The 22,253-nt window shown below is 38.5% G+C and overlaps 2 protein-coding genes across 3 annotated transcripts in view; both read left to right on the top strand.

Moving 5' to 3' along the window:
- The window catches only part of LOC124644218, a 39,033-nt gene extending 17,152 nt beyond the window's left edge, over positions 1–21,881 (top strand). The window contains exons 2-4 of one of the 2 annotated variants that reach the window (XM_047183467.1): positions 10,124–10,183; positions 20,429–20,598; positions 20,974–21,881. In XM_047183467.1, coding sequence (XP_047039423.1) covers positions 10,124–10,183; positions 20,429–20,598; positions 20,974–21,531 — 788 coding nt within the window. In that variant the 3' untranslated portion in view covers positions 21,532–21,881. The remainder of the gene's footprint in view (positions 1–10,123; positions 10,184–20,428; positions 20,599–20,973) is intronic. The other variant, XM_047183468.1, reaches the window with a different exon arrangement.
- Positions 11,991–16,404, top strand: LOC124644217. The gene is made up of 6 exons (XM_047183466.1): positions 11,991–12,048; positions 12,988–13,176; positions 13,792–13,995; positions 14,624–14,801; positions 15,396–15,479; positions 15,834–16,404. The coding sequence occupies exons 1-6, from the start codon at positions 12,035–12,037 to the stop codon at positions 16,320–16,322; spliced, it is 1,158 nt and encodes a 385-aa protein (XP_047039422.1). The 5' UTR covers positions 11,991–12,034; the 3' UTR covers positions 16,323–16,404.
- Positions 21,882–22,253: the final 372 nt, after the last annotated feature.

The raw sequence follows: 22,253 nt of genomic DNA, 5'->3' as shown, positions 1-22,253 counted from the left end.
TCGATGAACAGCGAACTATTTGCCCCTTCAAACAATAAAATCGTCATAAAATTTTGCGATAACTACACCTAACTACGGCTCTCGTCAAATAGCTTTGCCGCTCAGTTAAAAAGTTGGAAGTAACGAATCGCCATTAAGTTTGGCAGATCTACAGGAATCCTGCACATAAAACACCCGAAGAATAAGTCTTCATTTGCCGTCTTCAGAAACCCTAAAAACCGAAGATTTTTTTTATTCCGGCTACAACGTATTTTCTACCACTGATTTTCTAGCATTTTTTTCAAAATAAATTAAGTCATTTTACTTTTCCTAATTTATTTTCAGATTATGGTAAGTATACAAAAGTGCAATTTAGTAATATTATAATATCAAATAATATAAAATTATTAAATCGATTCTTTATTTTAACGAATCGGATCATTCGATGCAAAACTTCTATCACCGTCGCACTCTTGTCTATGCGTCTTCAAATTTAAAAAAACAACTAATGTAAACAAACATGGCGAGTTCGATCAGAATTCCCGGTAATTACGATTGGATTTTAAAAAGGTATATTTCTAACGGGATGCTAAATATGAAAGGTTTGAATGCGTAATAATAATTTAAATTTATTTAGTTATTTTATTTAGTACTCACAAATGTGGTTTGATTGGAAAGAAAATAAATATGAGCGTAAATAATTAGGAAAGTGTATGACTGATTCGCAGACCCCAATTGGGGTCTAAACCGAGCTTACGGTGACATTGATGTTCAGACCCCGATTGGGGTCCACTACGGATTTGACGGTTAAGCGATTATATTATTTAAACGGAATAATTATTTCAAAATAAAATCGATAAGGAAACCGTAAACTCGGTTACGGAAGTGAGTCCTTCCTTGTTCGTGAAGTCAGAGATAAACTTCCTACAAGATGGCCGACTTGACAGTTTTGCGCGCCAAAATATTAATAATGTGATACGATATTGAATTGAATAATTGAATAAACAAATGAATGAACAAAATAATTAAAATGAATTAAATAAACAAATAAATCTAAATACTAAACAAATAAATAATATCTAAAATTAAATAAACAAGATAAATATATGAAATTAAACTAATGAAGTTGGCAAGAAATATAATGATTAGAATATAATTGTAATGTTGTGAGCATGTTTTTGTGGTTGAATAAAGGCTATTTTTATTTTATTTTATTTTATTATGATATTGAATATAGTGCATTATTGTTTGAAATAGGTATTAAATTGTGCGAGGATTGTGCGAAGTTAATTGATAAAAAGAATGTAAGTAGGTAATAAACATGTGTTGCTGGAGATTTTGCGCCACTTCTTCTTTCTTCTAAAAACATAGTTAGGGGAGGACAGGCGTAGGTATTTTGAAGGGCTGTCTTCTATATCTATACTAGTAAGTATAATAAAGAGGAAAAATTTACTTGTTTGTTTGTAATCAAAACTGCGATACTGAACCGATTTTAAAAATTCTTTCCCTATTGAAAAGCTACACACTTCCCGAGTAACATAAGCTATTTTTTATCCCAGTACGGACAGAAGTTCCCACGGGACGCGGGTGAAACCGCGATAATTAGGCTAGTATCTTATAATTTTGAACATCCAAATGGAGCTTACCAGAAAAATGTATCTGAGAATAGGCATAGGCAGGATGACACTGCAATGCTTAGCAAAAAATAACTGAAAAATCATCGGCTCAATAACTACGATATAAATGAATCATCTTATCGTGACAGATAACGTTTGAGCGATTAATTGTGGCGTAAATGCTTACAACAAGTTTACACATACATACATATTATATTTACACCATAAATGGTGAGTCATTTACAACGGTTGGTCAGGAAGGTCACCTTGACGTTTGTAGACAGAAGTCTCAAACTGAACAAAATAAACATGGAAAACAGAGAACAGGGAACAGGGACTAGCGGAGATGCCATGATGGAAAATCTCCTAAGAAAGTAGCTTAAAGTCTTTTTTGCCTCTCCTTTGGTACCCGTACATTTTTATAATCTGGCGCCTTCTAGGTCAAAAACGTACGGTAGGCATGACCAAAACGATCAGTTACGAGTGAACTAACAAGGCGTTCGGGTTATTTGAGACAACTGTCAACGATTTTTGGTATTACACCAAATGATCGGGTCCAAAGAAGGCGTATAAGGGCGAAGGCAGTAACGTTCCTTGTCCCCCTCGCACTCGCATGTTGTTGCGTTACTTTCTTAAGAGATTTTGAGTTATGTTATCTCCACGAATCACTTTGTTCTCCGTATTCCTCACTCTATCCATTCGCGTAACACCACAAATTCCTCTTAACATTCTCATCTCTGCCTGCAGTTCATCGTCCTCCGAGCCTTTTCCGAACTATGTTGAGGCTTCCAGTCTAACCGGATTCAGCTGCCTGCAGTTGTACATTCGTTTTTGTTACGTATGAGACTTCTTTAGTGACTGTATGGTGACGCATGGAGTTTCAACATACCCCGCTGACCGATGACGTTGACTCTAGAAAGATCCGGAAAGCCCCTTATGTTACGTAGGCGATCCCATATGAATGTGCATATTTTAAAGTATAATAAACTTAGCGTATTATTATTATTCGTCTTCACAGTCTTTTCGTCCCACTGCTGGGCTGCGGCCTCCTCTCACACGGAGAAGGATTGAGCGTTAATCACCACGCTTGCTCAATGCGGGTTGCTGATTTCAGACTTAATTGTCCAGGTTTCCTCGAGATGTTTTACTTCAACTTTTTCCTTCATTGGTGTACAAGATATACTTAGAAAGTACATACAAACTTAGAAAAGTTGCATTTATACTTGCCTGTCCTGGAAAACGTAAAGGAATTAGCTACTTACAGTACTTACCCTAATACTGACGTACCTAGTTAAAAAAAAATGAAAACATGCATACATGCATTTGTAACGTAGGTAAAATAAAACTAAAAACGACCGTTTATCAATGAAATAGTAATCAGTATGTTACGTCACAGCGGTGCAATGAACTGCATAAATGTCACACTGGTTGCGCAAGCGCAGCGAATGAGAACGCTCTAATCTATGCTCGTGGCGAAATGTATTGACTTTAATAGAATATGCTGGATGGAGTTTGTTTTGACGGCAATTTTACTGTTTATTTTGTATTGTTTTAATGACTATTTGCATCTTTTGAGGTGAATAATGACGAGCTTTTCAGGCCGCTGGAAGGCGCTTTAACTTGGTGAGTTGATCCCGGCTGTCATTTGAACATATCTAGCAGTCTTTACGGGTAGTCAAAACTTCAGGAGCCAAAAAGTCTGTCAATTATACTTACCAAGGGACATTGGGTTGCCTCGGTACTGGGTTGAGGAGTTCAGATAGGCAGTAGCTCCTTGTGGCACACTGGTACTCAGCTGCATGCGGTTAGACTGGAAGCCGACTCCAACATATTTCGGAAATGGTTAGGCAGAGAATTGATAGAGGACTACAAAGATTTCCTCATATCTGAAAAAATTAAAATAGTCTATGATGCGGTAGTAAAAGTATGAGTAAAATTACTATATGTATGAAGAACTATACTATTTACATATATAATATGTATACGAAGAAATGAGGGTTATTTTCGCGTATTGACGTAAATAATTTATTTAGTCATATTAGGTGATTCTGGAACAGTGCCACACGTGAGGATGTTAATACATACTCAAAAACTCTTTATAACCATAAGTCAGACTTATTTTTAGGTTAAGCGGGAGATATTTACGCGGGAAGTTGAGTCTTAATATAAAAATAGATTTTTAGGTGTAAAAGAAGTAGATTATTTATAGAAGACTAAGAAGAAATTCTACCTGGACGAGTCACGCTTTAAATCTAGCTAGGTTCAAAGTTTCTAGTCAACTAGTATTTAACTTGTATGCGTTTTGCTGATCATGTGTGCAACAGTTTTACTCTATCTACGCTAATGTCAGTGTTTTAGTGCTTTATTAGACCCACAAGACTTAAATATACTTAGGAAGAAGTCATCCTCCATCCTCCGAGCCTTTTTCCCAACTATCTTGGGGTCGGCTTCCAGTCTAATCGGATGTAGCTGAGTACCAGTGTGCCACAAGGAGCGACTGCCTCTCTGACCCCCCTCAACCCAGTTACCCGGGCAACCCGATACCCCTTTTTTTTTTTTTTAGCGACGTAAAATCATCAAATGACCCCTCCCGCTGTGGGTTAGCAACGGTGAGGGAGTGTCAGACTCTTACTGACTAAAATCGTCGTGTTCCGTCATAGGCCTTTTATGTACCAGGGACGCGGTATCTCTTTCGAACAACCCGCAGCCCCGGCAGGCCTTGGCCCTGCTGGGCCCCGCTGGGGTTGCTGACATCTCTTTGAGGAGCGCGTGGAACAACGCGCGCCGTCGACACGGGTCTGTCGTCTAGAAAGACAGAGGGACGATGAGCCACCCGAACTCACCGCCCACAGACCCACGCCTACGGTGGCCGGGAGTCATCTCGCGACACCCGGCGCCCATGGTGTCTACCTGGTCCAGCGCGGCGGCCGGGATGAGAGGTGCGAACTCTCTGGCGTTCCGCCTCCTCCTTCTCGAGCATGACCGCTTCGCAGAAGGAGGCGACGGCATCCCATTCCCTCTCGCCCCGGACCATGGCCTGAACCAGGGCCGGACGCGAGAGGTCGCCGCCGCCCAAAGCCTCGACGAGGACCCGGCGGTGCCCTTCCCATGCGGGGCACACCTGGACTGTGTGGTCCACCGTGTCCTCGGGGCTGTCCGCACAATGGTGACACCCGGGCGCCTCCTCACGACCGATGCGGTGCAGGTACCTCCCGAAACAACCGTGTCCGGTGAGGACCTGCGTCATGCGGTACGTGAGGGCGCCGTGACTCCTCCCGAGCCACTCCTCAAAGAGGGGACTTACCGCCACGATGGTGGCGTGCCCTAACCCGATACCCCTTGGTTAGACTTATACTTAGGAAGAAGTACCGAATATTTTGTCCAGTTGACAGCTGTCAGTTTTCAATAGTTGATAGATTTTTTGTACCGTTTTGAAAATGTGAAAATATCCAGAGATTAGTGCGTGAAATATCGGCTGTTTGATGGCTCTAATCTCTAGATGTTTTCTCTTAACATTGAACCTTCACCTTCAGTCACAAAAATAAAAGAAAACATTAATACAGTGTGTCCTCGACATATTTGACAGTCCCTCAGAGCGTGGACTGTAATCATTTCACATCAATGCATAACAAAATTAAAATCTTCGTCGTGACTCAACGGTTTAGCGTGAAATAAACAAGTTAATTATAGAATATTAAAGCTTGAGAGTTACAAATAAGAGCTTTCGACGGAAATAGCTCCCTGTTACGTGGGCCGACGCCAATGAAGTTGTTTTTCAGTTTAAAGCATAATTTCATGCCAAAACTTTCTGCAAATAACCGATAATCTGATCACTGTTGTGGTTATTTTCCCATCCCTATGTCAAGCGATTGCCAAAACTTTTTGAAAAAAAACCGGTACTTTGATTACTGTTATAGGTATTTTCCCAACCCTATTTTTGAGAGATGTTTTTTTCTGTTGTTTTTAAAGTCAGTCTTTTTGGTATTAAGTAGAACTGTATTGCTTTTTAGTGTCTTGTCCGAATATTGGAGTAATTTCGTATTTTGTTTTTAAATCTTTCGCGATATGGCACCAAAATAATGAGTAATCATTAATAACCATTAACTGATTAAGATGATACTTACCAAGCCAAGCAAGTTTAACCAAGGGGTATTGGGTTGTCCGGGTAACTGGGTTGAGGAGGTCAGATAGGCAGTCGCTCCTTGTAAAGCGCTGGTACTGAGCTACGTCCGGTTAGACTAGAAGCCGACCCCAACATAGTTGGGAAAAAAGGCTCGGAGGATGATCATGAGATGACAGGCACAAGCGTGGGGCCGAAGCCAACACTAAGAACTACTTTTGAGACAACTTTAATGAAATAATGACACAATATTTATTGTGTTTATTATTTTCCTCCTACTCGAAGCCCTTTAACCAAATCATTTACACCGTCCTTATCAAGTCCGTTGTACCACAATAACCAATTAAACCGCCATCAAACGCAATTAATTTAAATTGTTCAACAACAACCGAGTTGCAACAAAACGTCATTTCGGACGCCATCTTTAAAACCATTGACATATAACCTCAATTCCTTTCATTTCGATTATCCACCTTACCTCTAAGAAATAAAGTTGAAAATGCATTGTTCAGTGTATACGTTTAGAATCTACAGTCATGGCAAGACCGCCCTTGCATGCCTTCTTCAATTTTCAACCTTATTTCTTGTAGTTACAGCTCAAAATGCGTTGCCCAGTGTATGCGTTTAGTATCTACCTCTATGGGAAGAATGCCCTTGCATAGGTTATTGACTTCGAGCTAGATATGTCCTCGGTACTGTGAGTTTGGCAATGTTCCAAGTGATTGTTTGTTGCTATATTCATGATTGAACCCGCGAAAGGGTTTGCAGAAGTGTAAGTAGTTTTAGTACCACAATAACAGATGTTCGGACTTACATGTAATTAACGTAAAAAGTTAGTAATTAATTTAAAATTATTATGTAAAAAGTCGTGGTGGCCTAGTGGGTAAAGAACCAACCTCTCAAGTAAGAGTGTGGGTTCGATTTCAGGTCGGGAAAGTACCTACCGTAACTTGTATGTATACGGGATAGTCGGGAAAGTACCTATGTAATTTTCTAGAGTATTTCGGGCTGTATTTTGGAGGGCACGTTAAACTGTAGGTCCCGGCTGTTATTTGGATATCCTTGAAAGTCTTTACGGGTAGTCAGAAGCCAGTAAGTCTCACATCACTCTTACCAAGGGGTATAGGCAGTCGCTCCTTGTAGCATACTGGTACTCAGCTTTTTTCGGTTACAACTGCAAGTTGACACCAACAAAGATACGAAAACCATGTCTTCACTTTTCTAACTTTTCCCGCATTTTTCTGAGTAGCAAGGAATGTCAAGCTCCCTTTACCTTGTGGCTGCGACAATCCAACCTTTAAAACCTTGAATTCACTGCCATTCTAAAAGAATTGCCCACAAAAAAACTACCTACATTTCAATCTATCTGCAAACCAAATCTCATTTAAAACGGCTCAGCCATTCATGAAGGCCAAAATAGTTATAAAAAGTCAGATAGACGATAAGTCTTTCATGACTAACAGACCTTCCCAATATTGTTTCTAACTGTTGTTTTGATTATTAGAGATATTAATTTGACATTACCTGTATGAGGCTAACATCAAAACTATCTCTGTTACTGTTACAGCCTTTTTATCGTCCCACTGCTGGGCTGCGGCCTCCTCTCACACGGAGAAGGATTGAGAGTTAATCACCACGCTTGCTCAATGCGGGTTGCTGATTTAAGACTTAATAGTCCAGGTTTCCTTAAGATGTTTTCCTTCACCTTGTTTTGAGCCATTGGTGTCTAAGATATACTTAGAAAGTAACTCTAGTTAAACTGTAGTTAGAAACTATCTCTAGTTAAGGATTATTTTATAACTGTGCCTAAGTGCCTAACCTCAGTCAATTCATCTCATCTTAATACCTAACAAAAAGGTGTACTGATAAATCCGCATGACTCAAAGATCAAACATCTTGGCACTTCACTACCCCATAGCGAGAAAGTTAAAAATAATCACCAGAATATCATACGACTTCGCGTCACCGGTGCGTGACGTGTGTCAACTGTCAACGTCATAATGACAGCTATTTCGTAATAACAAGACGTCATATCACCCGCCTTTTCCCAACTATGTTGGGGTCGGCTTCCAGTCTAATCGGATGCAGCTGAGTACCAGTGTGCCGCAAGGAGCGACTGCCTATATGACCTCCTCAGCCCAGTTACCCGGACAACCCAATACCTCTTGGTTAGACTGGTGTTAAACTTACTGGATTCTGACTACCCGTAACGACTGCCAAGGATGTTCAAACAGCCGGGACCTACAGTTTAACGTGCAATCCATGGCAGTCATTGGTGTTCAAGACATACTTAGAAAGTACATACAAACTTAGAAAAGTTCCATTGGTAATTGCCTAGCCTGGAATAGAACTCACACTCATACTTGAGAGGTTGGTTCTATACCCACTAGGCCACCACGACTGGCTAATGTGATAATGGCAGGTATTTCGTAATAACAAGACGTCAAGAACAATACTGAGGTTAGTCATTAGTGTTCATAGCGGTTAGCTTTCCAATTCACAAACAATAGGCTAACTTTTGCAATTGCTATGCACGGCGCCGCACATCTATACCTATTAAAATCAAAAAACATTTATTCAAACTTGGGTGCATAACAGCACTTTTTGAACGTCAACAATTTACAAAAGACAGCCCCCCAAAACGCCCACTCTTCACCACTTCCGATGTGTTGTTACTGGGAAGAAGAAGTGGCGCTACCGACCCGGTGGACCCACCGTTTTATCGTGCCTTCCAAAACATTGAGGGACTCGTCATGAACTCATGATCATCTAAGATGGTCACCTATCCCATGGATACCCATTGTTAAGTAAACGATGACACGTTGCCTATGTCCTAATAATTCATCATCATCATCCTCCTGCCATTATCTCAATTTTATTTGGGGTCGACGCAGCATGTTTTCATCTTCCATACTCTAAATACTCTTCTATCGACGTCCTAATAATTATAAACTGTAATAAAATTCTCTGAATTCACCTACCTAACACATTAAAATAACAAAAAACCCAAAAATACAATCAAATCTAGCACAAGAAACACTTACAAAAAACTTTCTTAAAAAACCAGGTCATCATAAATAGTAGATCATAGAGAGAGACGTACCAACTCGTTACGAAACCGTAAAACCGATTACGATGACGTAATGAGCGCGTCACTAACGTATCGTTCCGAGAAACTCGTGTGATGACAAGTGACGTTTGATGTCAATACGTCAATATTGGAATAGGTATTTCCCGCGCAAATGTATATCCGTCATCTTTATACTAATATAATAAAGAGGAATCATTGTTTTGTATGTTTGTATTCTAGGCTCCGATAGTACGATCGATTTGAAAAATTATTCCACAGTTGGAAAGCTACACTCTTCCCGAGTAACATAGGCTATATTTTATCCCGGAACGGGCAGTAGTCCCCACGGGACGCGGGTGAAATCGCGAGAAAACCCCTAGTTTGGAATTAAATACTTTTAAAGGTTTTTTTGCGTATTAAATATTTGTTTTATGTAGGTATTTTATTAGCATGTTTGGTTTATAAGAACAGCTAAAACCTCGCTAGTTCCACAAGGTTAAGCTTTGTTTCCGAACTTCCGAAGGTCTATCCATTGATGGGTGATCAGTGATCTTAGATATTTTGTTAGCCCAAATTCAGTGACAACATAACTATTTTTTTGAACTTCTCTATCTAACCAATTTTCTTGAGTTAAATATCAACGCTTTGATTTTAGCGATTAAAATGAACGGTACTCAGATAGTGCAGACCAGTGTTGACCCTGAAAATAACTTAAGCTACTTTTTAGGGTGTAAGTAGTTCCCTCGGAACGTGTGGAACAGGTGACAGTTATTTGCCCTTGTAATAAAAACAAATAATTTCTTCATATACAAACAACTGGTCTAAAAATAGTAAGTAAAGGCTAGTATTTTCCTCTTAGCTGTGATTGTGACCCTGAATATATCGGTATCTTAATATTTATGAAGGGCATACTCGAAGGTCTATTTAATTGTTGAGCTGCGGGATTGTTCGCGCGAGTGACCGCGGCGCTGGTACATAAAGGGCTTAAGAAGGAACATGGTGGGTTTAGACAGTAAACTCAGGAATTGCGAGGCCCATTTCAAATCTTTCGATGTAACATCAATAAGTTATTAATTTATCAAAATCAAAATAAAAATTCATTTATTCAACGTAGGCTGAAAAAGCAGCATTTTTCGAACGTAACCTTAGGAGACATTACATGAGACAGCCCCAAAAACGGCCGCCCTTCACCACTTCCTATGTGTTATTGCTGGGAAGAAGAAGTGGCGCAACAAACTCCCCAGCAACACATGTCTTCTTAATAAAAAAATAATAATTCCAATACAAATAATTCTATTTGTATCAAAGAATTAAGGCTTATTATTATTCTTTATCCAGATGGGTGGAGTAATTCAAACCGGACGGGGCCAAAGCCGCTGGGAGCTGATCTTTACACTGGTATATTATACTTAATCCTGATTACCTCGTTTCATCTCCCGAGCCTTTTCCCAACTATGTTGGGGTCGGCTTCCAGTCTAACCGCGTGCAACTGAGTACCAGTGTTTTACAAGGAGCGACGGCCTATCTGACCTCCTCAACCCAGTTACCCGGGCAACCCAATAACCCTTGGTTTGACTGGTGTCAGACTTACTGGCTTACTCCCGACTGCTAAGGGTGTTTAATGACAGCCGAATTATCTGAACTACAAGATCGATTTTAATTCTTACTGTGTAATAACTAATACCTACTCCTTAAAATAATATTTCTTATTCGTGGTTCTACTCATAGTCCATTTGTCAAGGAAGGTCATAGGTCACTTTTATCCGGGTACCGAGGTGTTCCCAGGGGACCCGGGTAAAATCGCTCGCTAGCGAAAGTTAGCTATTTTTGAGTCTTTAGCGAAAGTCTTTTGTATTTTTAAGCATTTGTGAGTCTAGATAAATTGAATTTTCTAGAACGGGTTCAGTTGTTTACTCCGTTCAAACCAGTTTTCAAGGTTAAAAATAACATTGTGAACGTTTAATAACACTATAACCTGTAGTATTTGTTTTTGGATACATTTCAACTTTGATACTACTATTATTTACCTACTATTTCATAGTTTTATTGTTTCGTTTTTAAATAAATCTATACTCATATACCTAATAAAGAGCAAAAACGTTTTTGTTTGTTTGTTTGTTTGTACCCTAAGGTTTCGAGACTAGTGAAGCGATTTGAGAAATTCTTTCAGTATTAGAAAGCTACACTCTTCCCGAGTAACATAGGCTATATTTTATCCCGGCACGAGCAATAGACGGAAACGGAACGTGAGTGAAACCGCGGGAAAACGGCTAATTTTAACTAATTAGACAGCATTGGTCCTTTCTCGTCAAATAAAGCCACTCTGAAGTCAGGCATTTGACGGATCGCGCATGCAGTCTGACATTTGATTATCCTGAAGTCACTACTTATTCCCAATAAAAAAGCGCCCAGGCCGAATTTCGACCACGGTGGCTGTTCTCTCTAAGAAGATCAGCCAGCTGCCATGACTTATGATAATCCACAAGCATTTGCTTGGACTGCGGTGCACTCTTTATTCCTTCACTCTCATAGCGCGATGTGACGACAATCCGATATCAGCGGAGAGAGATCACGAGTAGGACCGATATTAACATATTCTCCAATGCACGTGTGTAGCAATCACTGACTTACAGACTCCGGGCTACTTGTGAAAGTTTCTAAAACCCAAAAAGCGATTTCGGCCCGACCCGGGAATCGAACCCGAGACCTCGTGCGTGCACAGGCAGAGGTATCATAGCGATATTCATGAATGCGTCTGATATCAGTGTGCATGTGAATGAAATATTATACCAATTTGGTAGAATTAAGGTTGGTTATGTATGAAGAATCAAATAAAATTGTAACGTAATAATAACGTAATGTAAACGTGTTGTTTAAAACTTGCATTTTTCAATTAAAAAAACAAAAATTGCTATTTTAATTACAGATTCTCAAGTACGTTTTTTTTTTGTTAATAACGTCGAAATTCTACGACCGAACTACTACTTGAGTATATTTATAAAAAAATCTTGTACTTACACAGAAACAAAACCCTCAAGAAAAATTATTACACCTTTGAGATAAACGAGGTACGGCATTCCTATTTTTTTTAACTCGATAAACATCTAATACACACATTTTAATTAAAAATTCACCATATTTTAATTTAAAACAAGAATCATTAATGACAAAAACTATAGACTTCAGTAGTATTTCCGAATTCGTGCGCTAGCAACACCGCAATTTGACATAACAAGAGGCGACTGCGATATGGAACGAGAACGGTGAGTGCTTAAATATTTATTATTGATATGATATTATTCCAAAGAACTGTTCCTTTTTACTGTTCCGAAAGAATATTAGATGGATTAGGTATTTAAACATTATAGCTATAGGAACGGTATACGCTTGAAGCTTGGCATTGTTGTCGCCATATTACAAAGTGAATCACTTATAGGTTATTTTATGATACATTTCGCGTTCCGAGTAGTTCCGACGGACATATTTAACATTTGTATATAAAATACGATACTTAATATGAGTTTACGTGAATATGAATATGAGGTAGTTGATATTTCAATTCAAGTTTAGTTATACTTATTCCAACATTATGAAGGCGAAAGAGTTTGTTATAGTAATTGAAAATTATATGTAGATGTGAGAATGGAAACAACCATAGATAGGTAGTAGGATATATTATAGTAGATAGATAGACAGTAGAACGCCGATTAACTGAATCGATCCTAAGCTACTATGCTCCTCTATTATTCTTGTTTATTTTTATCTAAACCTACTAATTACTATAGAGAGGAAAATATTTTTTGTTTGTTTGTAGTGCATACATTTTAGAAAATTCTTTCACGGTTTACTAAAACTTCGCTGTCCGTCTGTCACCAGGCTATATCTCATGAACCATTATAGCTGAAAATTTCACAGATGATGATATCCTAAAAAATAGTTTTTTTGCACCTATTCGAAAAGTAGTTCTTTTTGTTCGCGGGATTTAACCCGAATTCAATAGGATTTGTTACTCGGAAATAATTTCACTTTCCGACCGGTGCAGTAGTTTCGGGGCCTAATAAAAATCTTTCCTCTGTATTATATTAGTGCAGCTTAGTGTAGAAGCCGGTTTTATTGTTTTGAAACAGTTTTTGTATCAGTATCTAAATATTTTTTCTTTCTCTTTTCTCAAGAAGCCTATATTGACTCAAAATATTTTTCAGGACATCAAAAATATGGCGGATTTTCACTCGCCGAGACAATTCTGTAGCTACCTGCAATCTTTGCAACCAGGACTACTCTTACCGGACTACTGTGAGCAATTTGGCTAAGCATTTCCGCACTAAACATAGTGATGTGGAACTGGTCCAGACTAAACGGTATCTGAGTAACAGTGATAGTGACGGGGAACAGTGAGTAGCTTTGTAGCTATTTTAATATTTTTTTTAGAGGGATTGAACGAATTTATCAACAAGACTGCCAACAAGGATAATGTTTTTGAAAGGAACTAACACCGCGTCTGTCAGATTTGGTCGACTTGTAGCGTGAACTCTAGAATCAATTTTCTTATTAAGTTTTGGAACCGAGCTGCCGACCTCACGTGCAGCGGAAGCATGAAATCGACAATTTTATGTAAAAACATACAAACCAGAAGTGTAGCTGCGGCACGTGCGGTCAGCAGTTGCAGTTGGCAACTAGTTTCCAAAACTTAGTTTAGTCAATTTGCCGCACGTGACAAAAAATCGAAGTGGCTAAACAAATCAAAATAAAAACTACTTAAAAATGCTTATATACTCTGGGTATTCATCCATCTATTTATTCCTGAAGTTTAACTTAAGAAAATATAACCCTTTATTTTGACAGGCATTTTGAAAACTTTGATTTGCTCAGCTACTTTTGAATCTAACCGTATAAGCTTGTGGGCAGCCCGTACCTGTACCTGGACCTAGGTACCTGTAACGAGTGTTTTCCTGCATGCGCATGGAAAACACTCGTTACACCTGACCTAACCAGCTACCCTGTTGCAGAGAAAAACCCTTCACAAAGAAGAAGAAATCCACTTGGAACTACTACGAGGTTCTAGACTCAGATAAATTCGAAGCGACTTGCAAGCTCTGCAGTGCTGACATCCATTATGACTCCGTGTCGGATCTGGCGAAGCATATACGTGAGGAACATGGAGAAGAACCCTCGGACAGTGATGATGATTATGAGCCGGTTCAGGATGGCAGGTAAGACTGTTACAGTATAGTTATCGGCACGAATCTTGAGCTCTGACCTTCATCTGCGCAGAAGTAATTTATTGGGTGCCTTTTGTGGTATGAAGTGAGGCGCGGGAGCGGGCTAAGGCGGTGATTGGCCCGCAGTGCATCGCGTCATAGCCGTCACTCGGGATTGGTTCTTTGCTAATAAATCACTTCTGCGCAGATGTATGTCAGAGCTCAAGATTCGTGCCGGTAACTGTACGTACTTGGTTTATGAAGATGATGGGTTTTCAAGACCCTGGGTGTATTGCATTTAGTATTGGCGATATTAGGACTCAGTAATCAACATTTAATAATATTAGTAGATCTCGTTTTAGAGTAAAAATGTTAAGGCATTCCACACATTGACATTTCACCATCTGCCTAGCCTTTTCCCAACTATGTTAGGGTCGGTTTCCAGTCTAACAGGATACATGCAACTGAGTGCTAGTGTTTCAAATTCAAACTCAAAAAACGTTTATTCAAATTAGGTTCGTCAAAAACAAAAGACAGCCCCCAAAACGCCCGTCCATCAGCTCTTACTATATATTTTTGCTGGGAAGAAGAAAACTCAGCAAAGTTTATATATACAGTACTAAGAGTATTTCTCTTGTAGGACTAAAAGAATGGTTTCCAAGAACTGGGAATACTTCAAGATCCTGGACCCTCAGATGAAGATAGCGAGATGTATGTTATGCAGGACCAAGCTGTCTTACTCTGCTACTGTGTCGAACCTCAAGAGGCATTTATATAGAAAACATAAAGACGTGGTTACAGTCGGCGAAACTGAGGATGTAAGTAAATAACATACTATAGTTATCGGCACGAATCTTGAGCTCTGAACTACATCTGCGCAGAAGTGATTTATTAGCAAAGAACCAATCCCGAGTGACGGCTATGACGCGATGCGCTGCGGGCCAATCACCGCTTTAGCCTGCCCCCGCGCCTCACTTCATACCACAAAAAGGACCCAATAAATTACTTCTGCGCAGATGTAGGTCAGAGCTCAAGATTCGTGCCGATAACTATACCTATCTATAGCTCTCGTTGCTCTATTTATACTTTTCTCTATGGATGTCAGAGGAGCGGCTGCCTGTCTGACCTCAACCCAATACTCCTTAGTAAGAGTGGCTGTCAGAATTTCTGGCTTCTGACTACCCGTAACGACTGCCAATTGACAGCTGTGACCTACCAATTAAACATGCCTTTTGGAGCACTTCGAATATTGGCCTTGAATGTAAACCACTCTGTACTTAAACGTTTAAATCTGATTTATGATGATTTTAGCACCTTTTATAAGTCTTGGTCACAGATTACAAAAAGATTTTCATCTCTGTGGCTTCTTTCACCTTCCCTGACAAGCTTTTTATGTATATTTTTTGTTTCAGACCAAAAAGTTGATAATATCGTCTAACGGGCAACTGTTTGAGTTAGACACAGATTCTAGCAAGATACAGTTAGATGCTGATGATGTAAGTTTAATGTTCAAGTGTTTTTTAATGTTTTTTTTTTACATAGAATGGGGTCTTAACGTCTTTGTTATATATTTTTTACTATTTTATCAACACAGAATACTAGTATCAACATATCCCTAAATCAAAAAAAGGCTTGATTTTTTTAACTGACCAGTATTTATGTGTGTGTTTGCACGATTAAAATCTCACGTATGGCTGGACTGATGTTGATGCAGTTTTCAATATGTATAGTAGGTAGGTTCAAATATAGTAGGTATTTGTCAGACTTAGAGAAGGTTCTAGTGTAGGTAGGGATATTAGTGAAATTGGTATATATCTTTTTTTTATTTAAAAAAGTTGTTTATTCCACAGAAAGAACCATTGGAAATGGACACAATATACTTAGAAGATTTAGACGACTCACTAGACCAAATTCCACCACCAAGGCGAATATCAACCAATTCACCGAAAAAGAAACCAACCGTTCCACAAAAAAGGAACTTCGCAAGTATCGCAAAAGAACCAGTGAATATCAGAAATACCTATTCCGAAAAAGAACTGCCTAGGCCACAACACTCGAGTGACAAAATGGCGACTCTAGACTATTTTGGCCATTATATCGTATCTTTATTAAAAGAATTACCTAAGTGTGTATCAGATCAGTTACAACAAGAAATTATTAAACAGATTTTGACCAGTAAAATGGCTTTGGAATCTCAAGGGCCGGCTAATTACAAAATAACTGTCAGTCAGGATAATATTAGTAACTCTACTAATATTCGAGAGGAACCGGCTACTATTGAAACGATACAGGCGACTGAAACGGCTGAAATAGTTTTAAATGATGGACTGAAAGAATAGGCATGATGACAATTTTTTAAATTCCTTTGTATGATGTAGGTATACGTCTATTTTATATGAAAAATTATTAATTTTAAGAAAATGCGAAGTTTTTTTATCAAATAATTGCATTTTTCTCTGTCCACTTTGAATCCGGCGCGAAAACGCTTGTCAGTGTCATGTCGTCACTTGTGACGTCACGACTGAAATTACAAGACGCAAGTAAACAACGCTCGTGCAATAATTAAGTTTTTTGTGTTATTAAATATGAATTCGAAAGGGCATAGGTGTTGTGGGGTCCCCCAGTGTAAGAACACATCCAAAACAACTCCTGATAAGTTATTTGTGTACGTTCCTCACAATAAAAAAATACGAAACAAGTGGCTTAAACTTGCAAGGCAAGATTCAAAAGCAATATTGCCCAGGGTACAACCAACGGCGGATCCAGGGGGTAGGTCACAAGGTCATGACCCCCCCCTGGGCCAGGTTCAGGACCTAAGAGGACTAATAATTGAAATGGTTAAACACGATGTTTTTGTTATAAGTATTAGATAATTTTTATTCCGAGTGAATAGGTAGAGTATTTTTGCTGAAGAATTCGTGCTTGCAACGCTCGCTCTCTATTCTTTATTTACTCTTTATCCGTACCCAAAAGGAGGAAACGGGACCCTGTTACTAAGAATCCGCTGTCCGGGTTGTCTACATTACATGCTGTATCTCATGCAGGGCCGTCTTAACCTATGGTGCAGGGTGTGCGAATAACCCGGGCGCCTCGGTCTCAGGGGCGCCGCGGGACGCCCCACCACCAGGAAATTTCGAAGAAATTACACCCGTTCGATAAGGAAGTTCCACATTGTATCAATGATACTGACAAAAAAGCCGCCTTCGCTTTGTTGGATTGATCATTTTGATTATTTTTAACTTTTAACATCCTCCAACTAAGTGAAAAAATTCTAGCTCGCTACGCTCGCGAGTAAATGACTATGTCTGTGCTGTATTTCTGATTGTTTATTATTTTTATTGACGCACCGAATCAACGAACACAAATGGCACTCGCTCTAATCACGGTTCCTTTTTATTTGTACGTAATTCCCAGTCTGATTTGTGAGTCTTCAAACAAATAATCTAAAAAAGTTCGCGCTCGCTGCGCTCGCGGCTACTTGTTGCTTTACAATGTACTTAATCAGGTGCTTTTGTGTCGTAGGCTCAAAAAATTTCGCGCTCGCTTCGCTCGCGCAATATGAAGTTATCAAGGCAGTATGCATATAATTACCTTGCCTTGATAACTTCATAAGTCAAATATAGCAAAAAAAATATATTAATGGAGTCCTCAAAAACAAAACAGTTTGCGCTTCCGACTGCTTGTTACTTTACAGCGGTTTTTAAAACATATAAACTTTTTGTGTCCCAAAATTAAAAAATTTGCGCGCTCGCTTCGCTCGCGCTAATTTTTACAATTACGTTGTCCTGTCTCGAATTTCATAACTTAAATCTGGCCAACAGTTTGAGCCTACAATGATTTGGAAACATTTTAACCTACCAAAAAAGTGACTTTCGTTCGAACGTTCTTATTTATATTCCTTGTAAAGTACTTCGATCAATATGTACTACTCATAATCTTTCAATAGATACATAGATGGCGCTTGGGTGATGATTGCACCCAGGCGCTACATGAGCTAGAGACGGCCCTAATCTCATGAACCCTTACCAATAGTAAGACAATTGAAGTTTTCACAGAAAATGTTTTACTGTTGCTGCAATAAAAAACGTACGCGCCCTTTCTGCGTACACAATACTTTTCAAACGTTAAGTCTTCAACCTGAAAAAAATCTCGCGCTTGCTATTATCGCGCTTTCTTGTATTTGTGCTGTATATTTGTTATACAGCAAGAAAGCATTTTCATCTACTTTTAGTCCTCGAACTGAATAAAAATTTTCGCGCACGCTTTTTTCAATTTCGCATCTGTGATTATGTCCAAGAAATCGCGTTCGCTCAGCTCGGACCATTTTCTAGATAAAAAAACTTTTTTAACCTTAGTCCTCGACCTGAACACAAAATTTTCGCGCTCGCTTCGCTCGCGCTTTTTTGTTTGGCACCTGTATGTAGTATATAAATATGTACGAGAAATTGCGCTCACTCTGCTCGGGCCATTTTCTACATGCTTATTGTATTTATACTACTACTTTTAATACTAAAAGAAGTATACGCTACAATATAATATTTTTTGTGACTTGACCATGACTGGGTGACCCCCCCCTGGCGCCGAAGCTGGATCCGCCCTTGGGTACAACTTTATTTTTGTGAAGATCACTTTGATGTAAGTTATTACATAGTTCTCTAGATTCTAGCATAGTTTATAATGTAAATAACTATTTCGAGGTTTGGTTTCATCTCTCATTGTTTTTTAATTAAACTAGTATACTTACATGGAAGTTTTAACATTTCTAAATTCAGCTGAACAAAAATCTTTATTTGATGCCAAAAACTTTCCCAGCATTATGATATCAATTCTAGGCAAATTAGCGCTGTTTGCCTTGATAAATCCGGGCTCCATAACTCGTGTTATAAACAATTAATTAATTAAAAACAAAGATCGCAGTGGAAGTTCACAATAACGAAATGTGACGTTCGCGCGCTTTCGCGCGAGTTGTTTTGAGAGATGACGTCACGAGCTCTGATTGGTGTTCAAGATATCATGGCGGATTGCCTTATTTCGTAATTTTATTTTATAAATATACATATTAATCACATTATTAATAAAGAAAACAATGCGCGTTTTATATTCCAAGCTTCAACTTTAATTTAATAAATATATTATTTTAATGATTTTTGATTACTGTCATCATGCCTATTGCCGGTTTTACATGATGAGTAATTTTTAATTTGTGATTTGATTTAAAATAAATATTTTTGCGATTATGGATGTTTGTTTTTATTTTTTTTATCAGGATAACTTCATATGAATGATTGGATCCAGTATAATGTGAGGATTAAAAAAAAACCTTATCACCTAAAAACCATGGAGTTCTCTTTTCATAACGTTTTTTCGAGAGAACAAGAGGAGTACATATGGGAAGTACATAAGAGAGTACATAAGATATAGCTTGTATAATGTGTGCTTGTAAAAGAGAATGAACTCATTGGTAAACATATCATTTCATTGCTGTCGATTCTGTTTTTTTTTTATATTTAAGTTAAATAAGTAATTGTTTTAAGTAATTCTACTTATGCGACATACGATTCACGTTCGACTCGGTTCGAGTGTTCGACTGAGATCCAAACCAAACTCGATTACGATTGAAGCGTAAGTATGTGACATTCCGCAATTTTTCTTTGAAATAAACGTTTTTATCCTTTTCTGTCATTCAATAATGAATCATATTGTATGCAAATTATCAACGATTGTAATATGATTGTAGAGCAAACTACCGTATAGACCAAATGGCAGACCAATCGTAAACCAATCGAATGTCGTTGGAATACGATTGGTCTTATATTAGTAGCAGAATGCCCGCTAAGGTTAAAACTGCTATTGGGATCATATTGCGATTCGATTTCTATTCGATTTTGACATTATTAACTTAGGAGAATCGGGCCCCAGGGGCCCGATTCTCCTAATTTTACTTAAGCGCCATTCGATTGACGTTCGACTCGATTCGACTGAGATCCAATCCCGACTCGATTACGATTGAAGCGTATGTGGCATTCCGCTATTTTTTCTTTGAAATAAACGTTTTTATCCTTTTCTGTCATTCAATAATGAATCATTTTGTCTGCAAAGGATTTACGATTGCAAAATGATTGTACAGCAAACTACCATATGGACCAAAATCACCAAAATAGCAGACCAATCGCACACCAATCAAATGTCAATCGAATACGATTGGTCTTTTATTACTATTATAGCAGAATGCCCGATATGGTTAAAACTGCTATTAAGATCATATTGCGATTCGATTTCTATTCGATTTTGACATTATTAACTTAAGAGAATCGGGGCCCAGGTCTTATATTAATAGCAGAATGCCCGCTATGGTTAAAACTGCTATTGCGATTCAATTTTGACATTACTAACTTAGCAGAATCGGGCTCCTGCAAAGAGTCTTATCAGAGTTACTCTTCCTCAGCCGATGAAACGGATGAGCTGTTAATGCTGACTGGGGTATGGGGCTGCTTCGAGGCGGAAGGCAAGAAGGCGCGCTGCGAACTCTGTGGCACCTCGCTACCTGATGACTACGAGGAGTTGAAGGCGCATCTTAGTGAACAGCATCCGGAGACACTGTTGGATATCATGCAGGTTTGACGTAATAAGCAGCCTTGCCCAACTATGTTGGGGTCGGCTTCCAGTCTAATTGGATGCAGCTGAGTACCAGTGTGCCACGAGGAGCGACTACCTATCTGATATCCTCAACCCAGTTACCCGGGCAACCCTTTGGTTAGACTGGTGTGAGATTTTCTGGCTTCTGACTACCCGTAACGACTGCCAAGGATGTTCAATGACAGCAGTTAGTTATATAGTTAATTGAAATAAAAATTATAAGAAAATAAAGTATACAAACATCACGATAATAAGTCCTACATGTTTTAGAGCGAAATAAAACGACTTTTAATATTCAAAGCGTTAATCTCTAACATGATTTTCTCTAACCAATAATATGTATTTTTTGTGCAGAAAAAAGAAAAGCGGGAAAAGGCAGATCGCAGTGATAACGATGACGGCCAAGACCAGGATAACATGACATACACCGAAATAGTTTACCTAGAACAAGACACATCCGATTCAACAGACAGTATCCCAGAAAAACCGAAACCAAAACCGAAACCGAAACCATCACCAAAAACCGTCAAAATCAAAACCGTAAAAAGGCGCGAATCCACACTTACCTCCGATGACATCCCTATGAAACGTCAAAAGAACTGTCAAAGTGACGTTGACAATAACGAATTGGATGCGTTCATAAAATACGTTACTTGTCTATTAAAAAAGTTACCGGAAAACGTTTTTTCTGAAGTACAAGGGGAAATTATTAGCTGTATTATGAGAGCTAATTCACGTATAAATCAACCTAGTGTTAGTTTAAGTAGTCCATCTGTTAGTTTAAATAAAGATTCAGGGGTTAAAAATGCTAATAATTTAGTAACTGTTAGTGAAATAACGCCTGTTAATAACGCTTTGGGACATAACTTTAGTATTGTAGTTGCTCCGAAAGAAACTAATAGTGGTACATAATGTAACTGTCTAACTTTATCGTTATAAGATTTTTTGATTACTGATATCATAAATAAGTTTATTTTTTATTTTTGTTTGTTTGTAAAAGGTACTGAAAAACAATTGCGCCGATTTTTTAAAAATCTTATCATGGGACGCGAGTGAAACCGCGGGAAAACGGCTAGTTTTATATAGTTAGGTACTTATACTCTAATTGAAAACTAACCAATATTTCTTAAAAAAAAAGTAAGTATGTACCTATCTTTTACACAGAATTTAATGATTACCTAAGTCCCTTTCTTTATTGATTAATTATAGGTACTAAAAGAGTAAAGTTACGCTTATAATAAAGTATATTTTTGTAAAAGAAATTTGAATTACTATTTCGATACCTCTATCTTTTTTTGTTGAAAGTAAGTTAGGGTTCGACCCGAAATAATTTAAACCCTTGACACTGTGTAAAAAGCTGAATTGTACGCGCGAGTTACAGCGGCCCTGGTCCACAAAGAGCTGCAGAAGGAACATGGTGGGTTTAGTCATTATTTCCCAAAAGCCCAAAGCTATCAAAATCTAAATTTGTTTATTCAAACTTGGCTGCAAAACAGCACTTTTCGAACGTCAGCCCTCAAAACGCCCAACCTTCACCACTTCCTATGTGTTGTTGCTGGGAAGAAGAAGTGGCGGAACAAACTCCCCAGCAAACGTAGCATATCGACGCAGCAGATGTAGGTAAGTATCTATAA

This window comes from Helicoverpa zea, chromosome 29, assembly GCF_022581195.2.
Source record: "Helicoverpa zea isolate HzStark_Cry1AcR chromosome 29, ilHelZeax1.1, whole genome shotgun sequence".
Classification (NCBI taxonomy): domain Eukaryota; kingdom Metazoa; phylum Arthropoda; class Insecta; order Lepidoptera; family Noctuidae; genus Helicoverpa; species Helicoverpa zea.
This window is presented reverse-complemented; position numbering and strand designations above follow the sequence as displayed.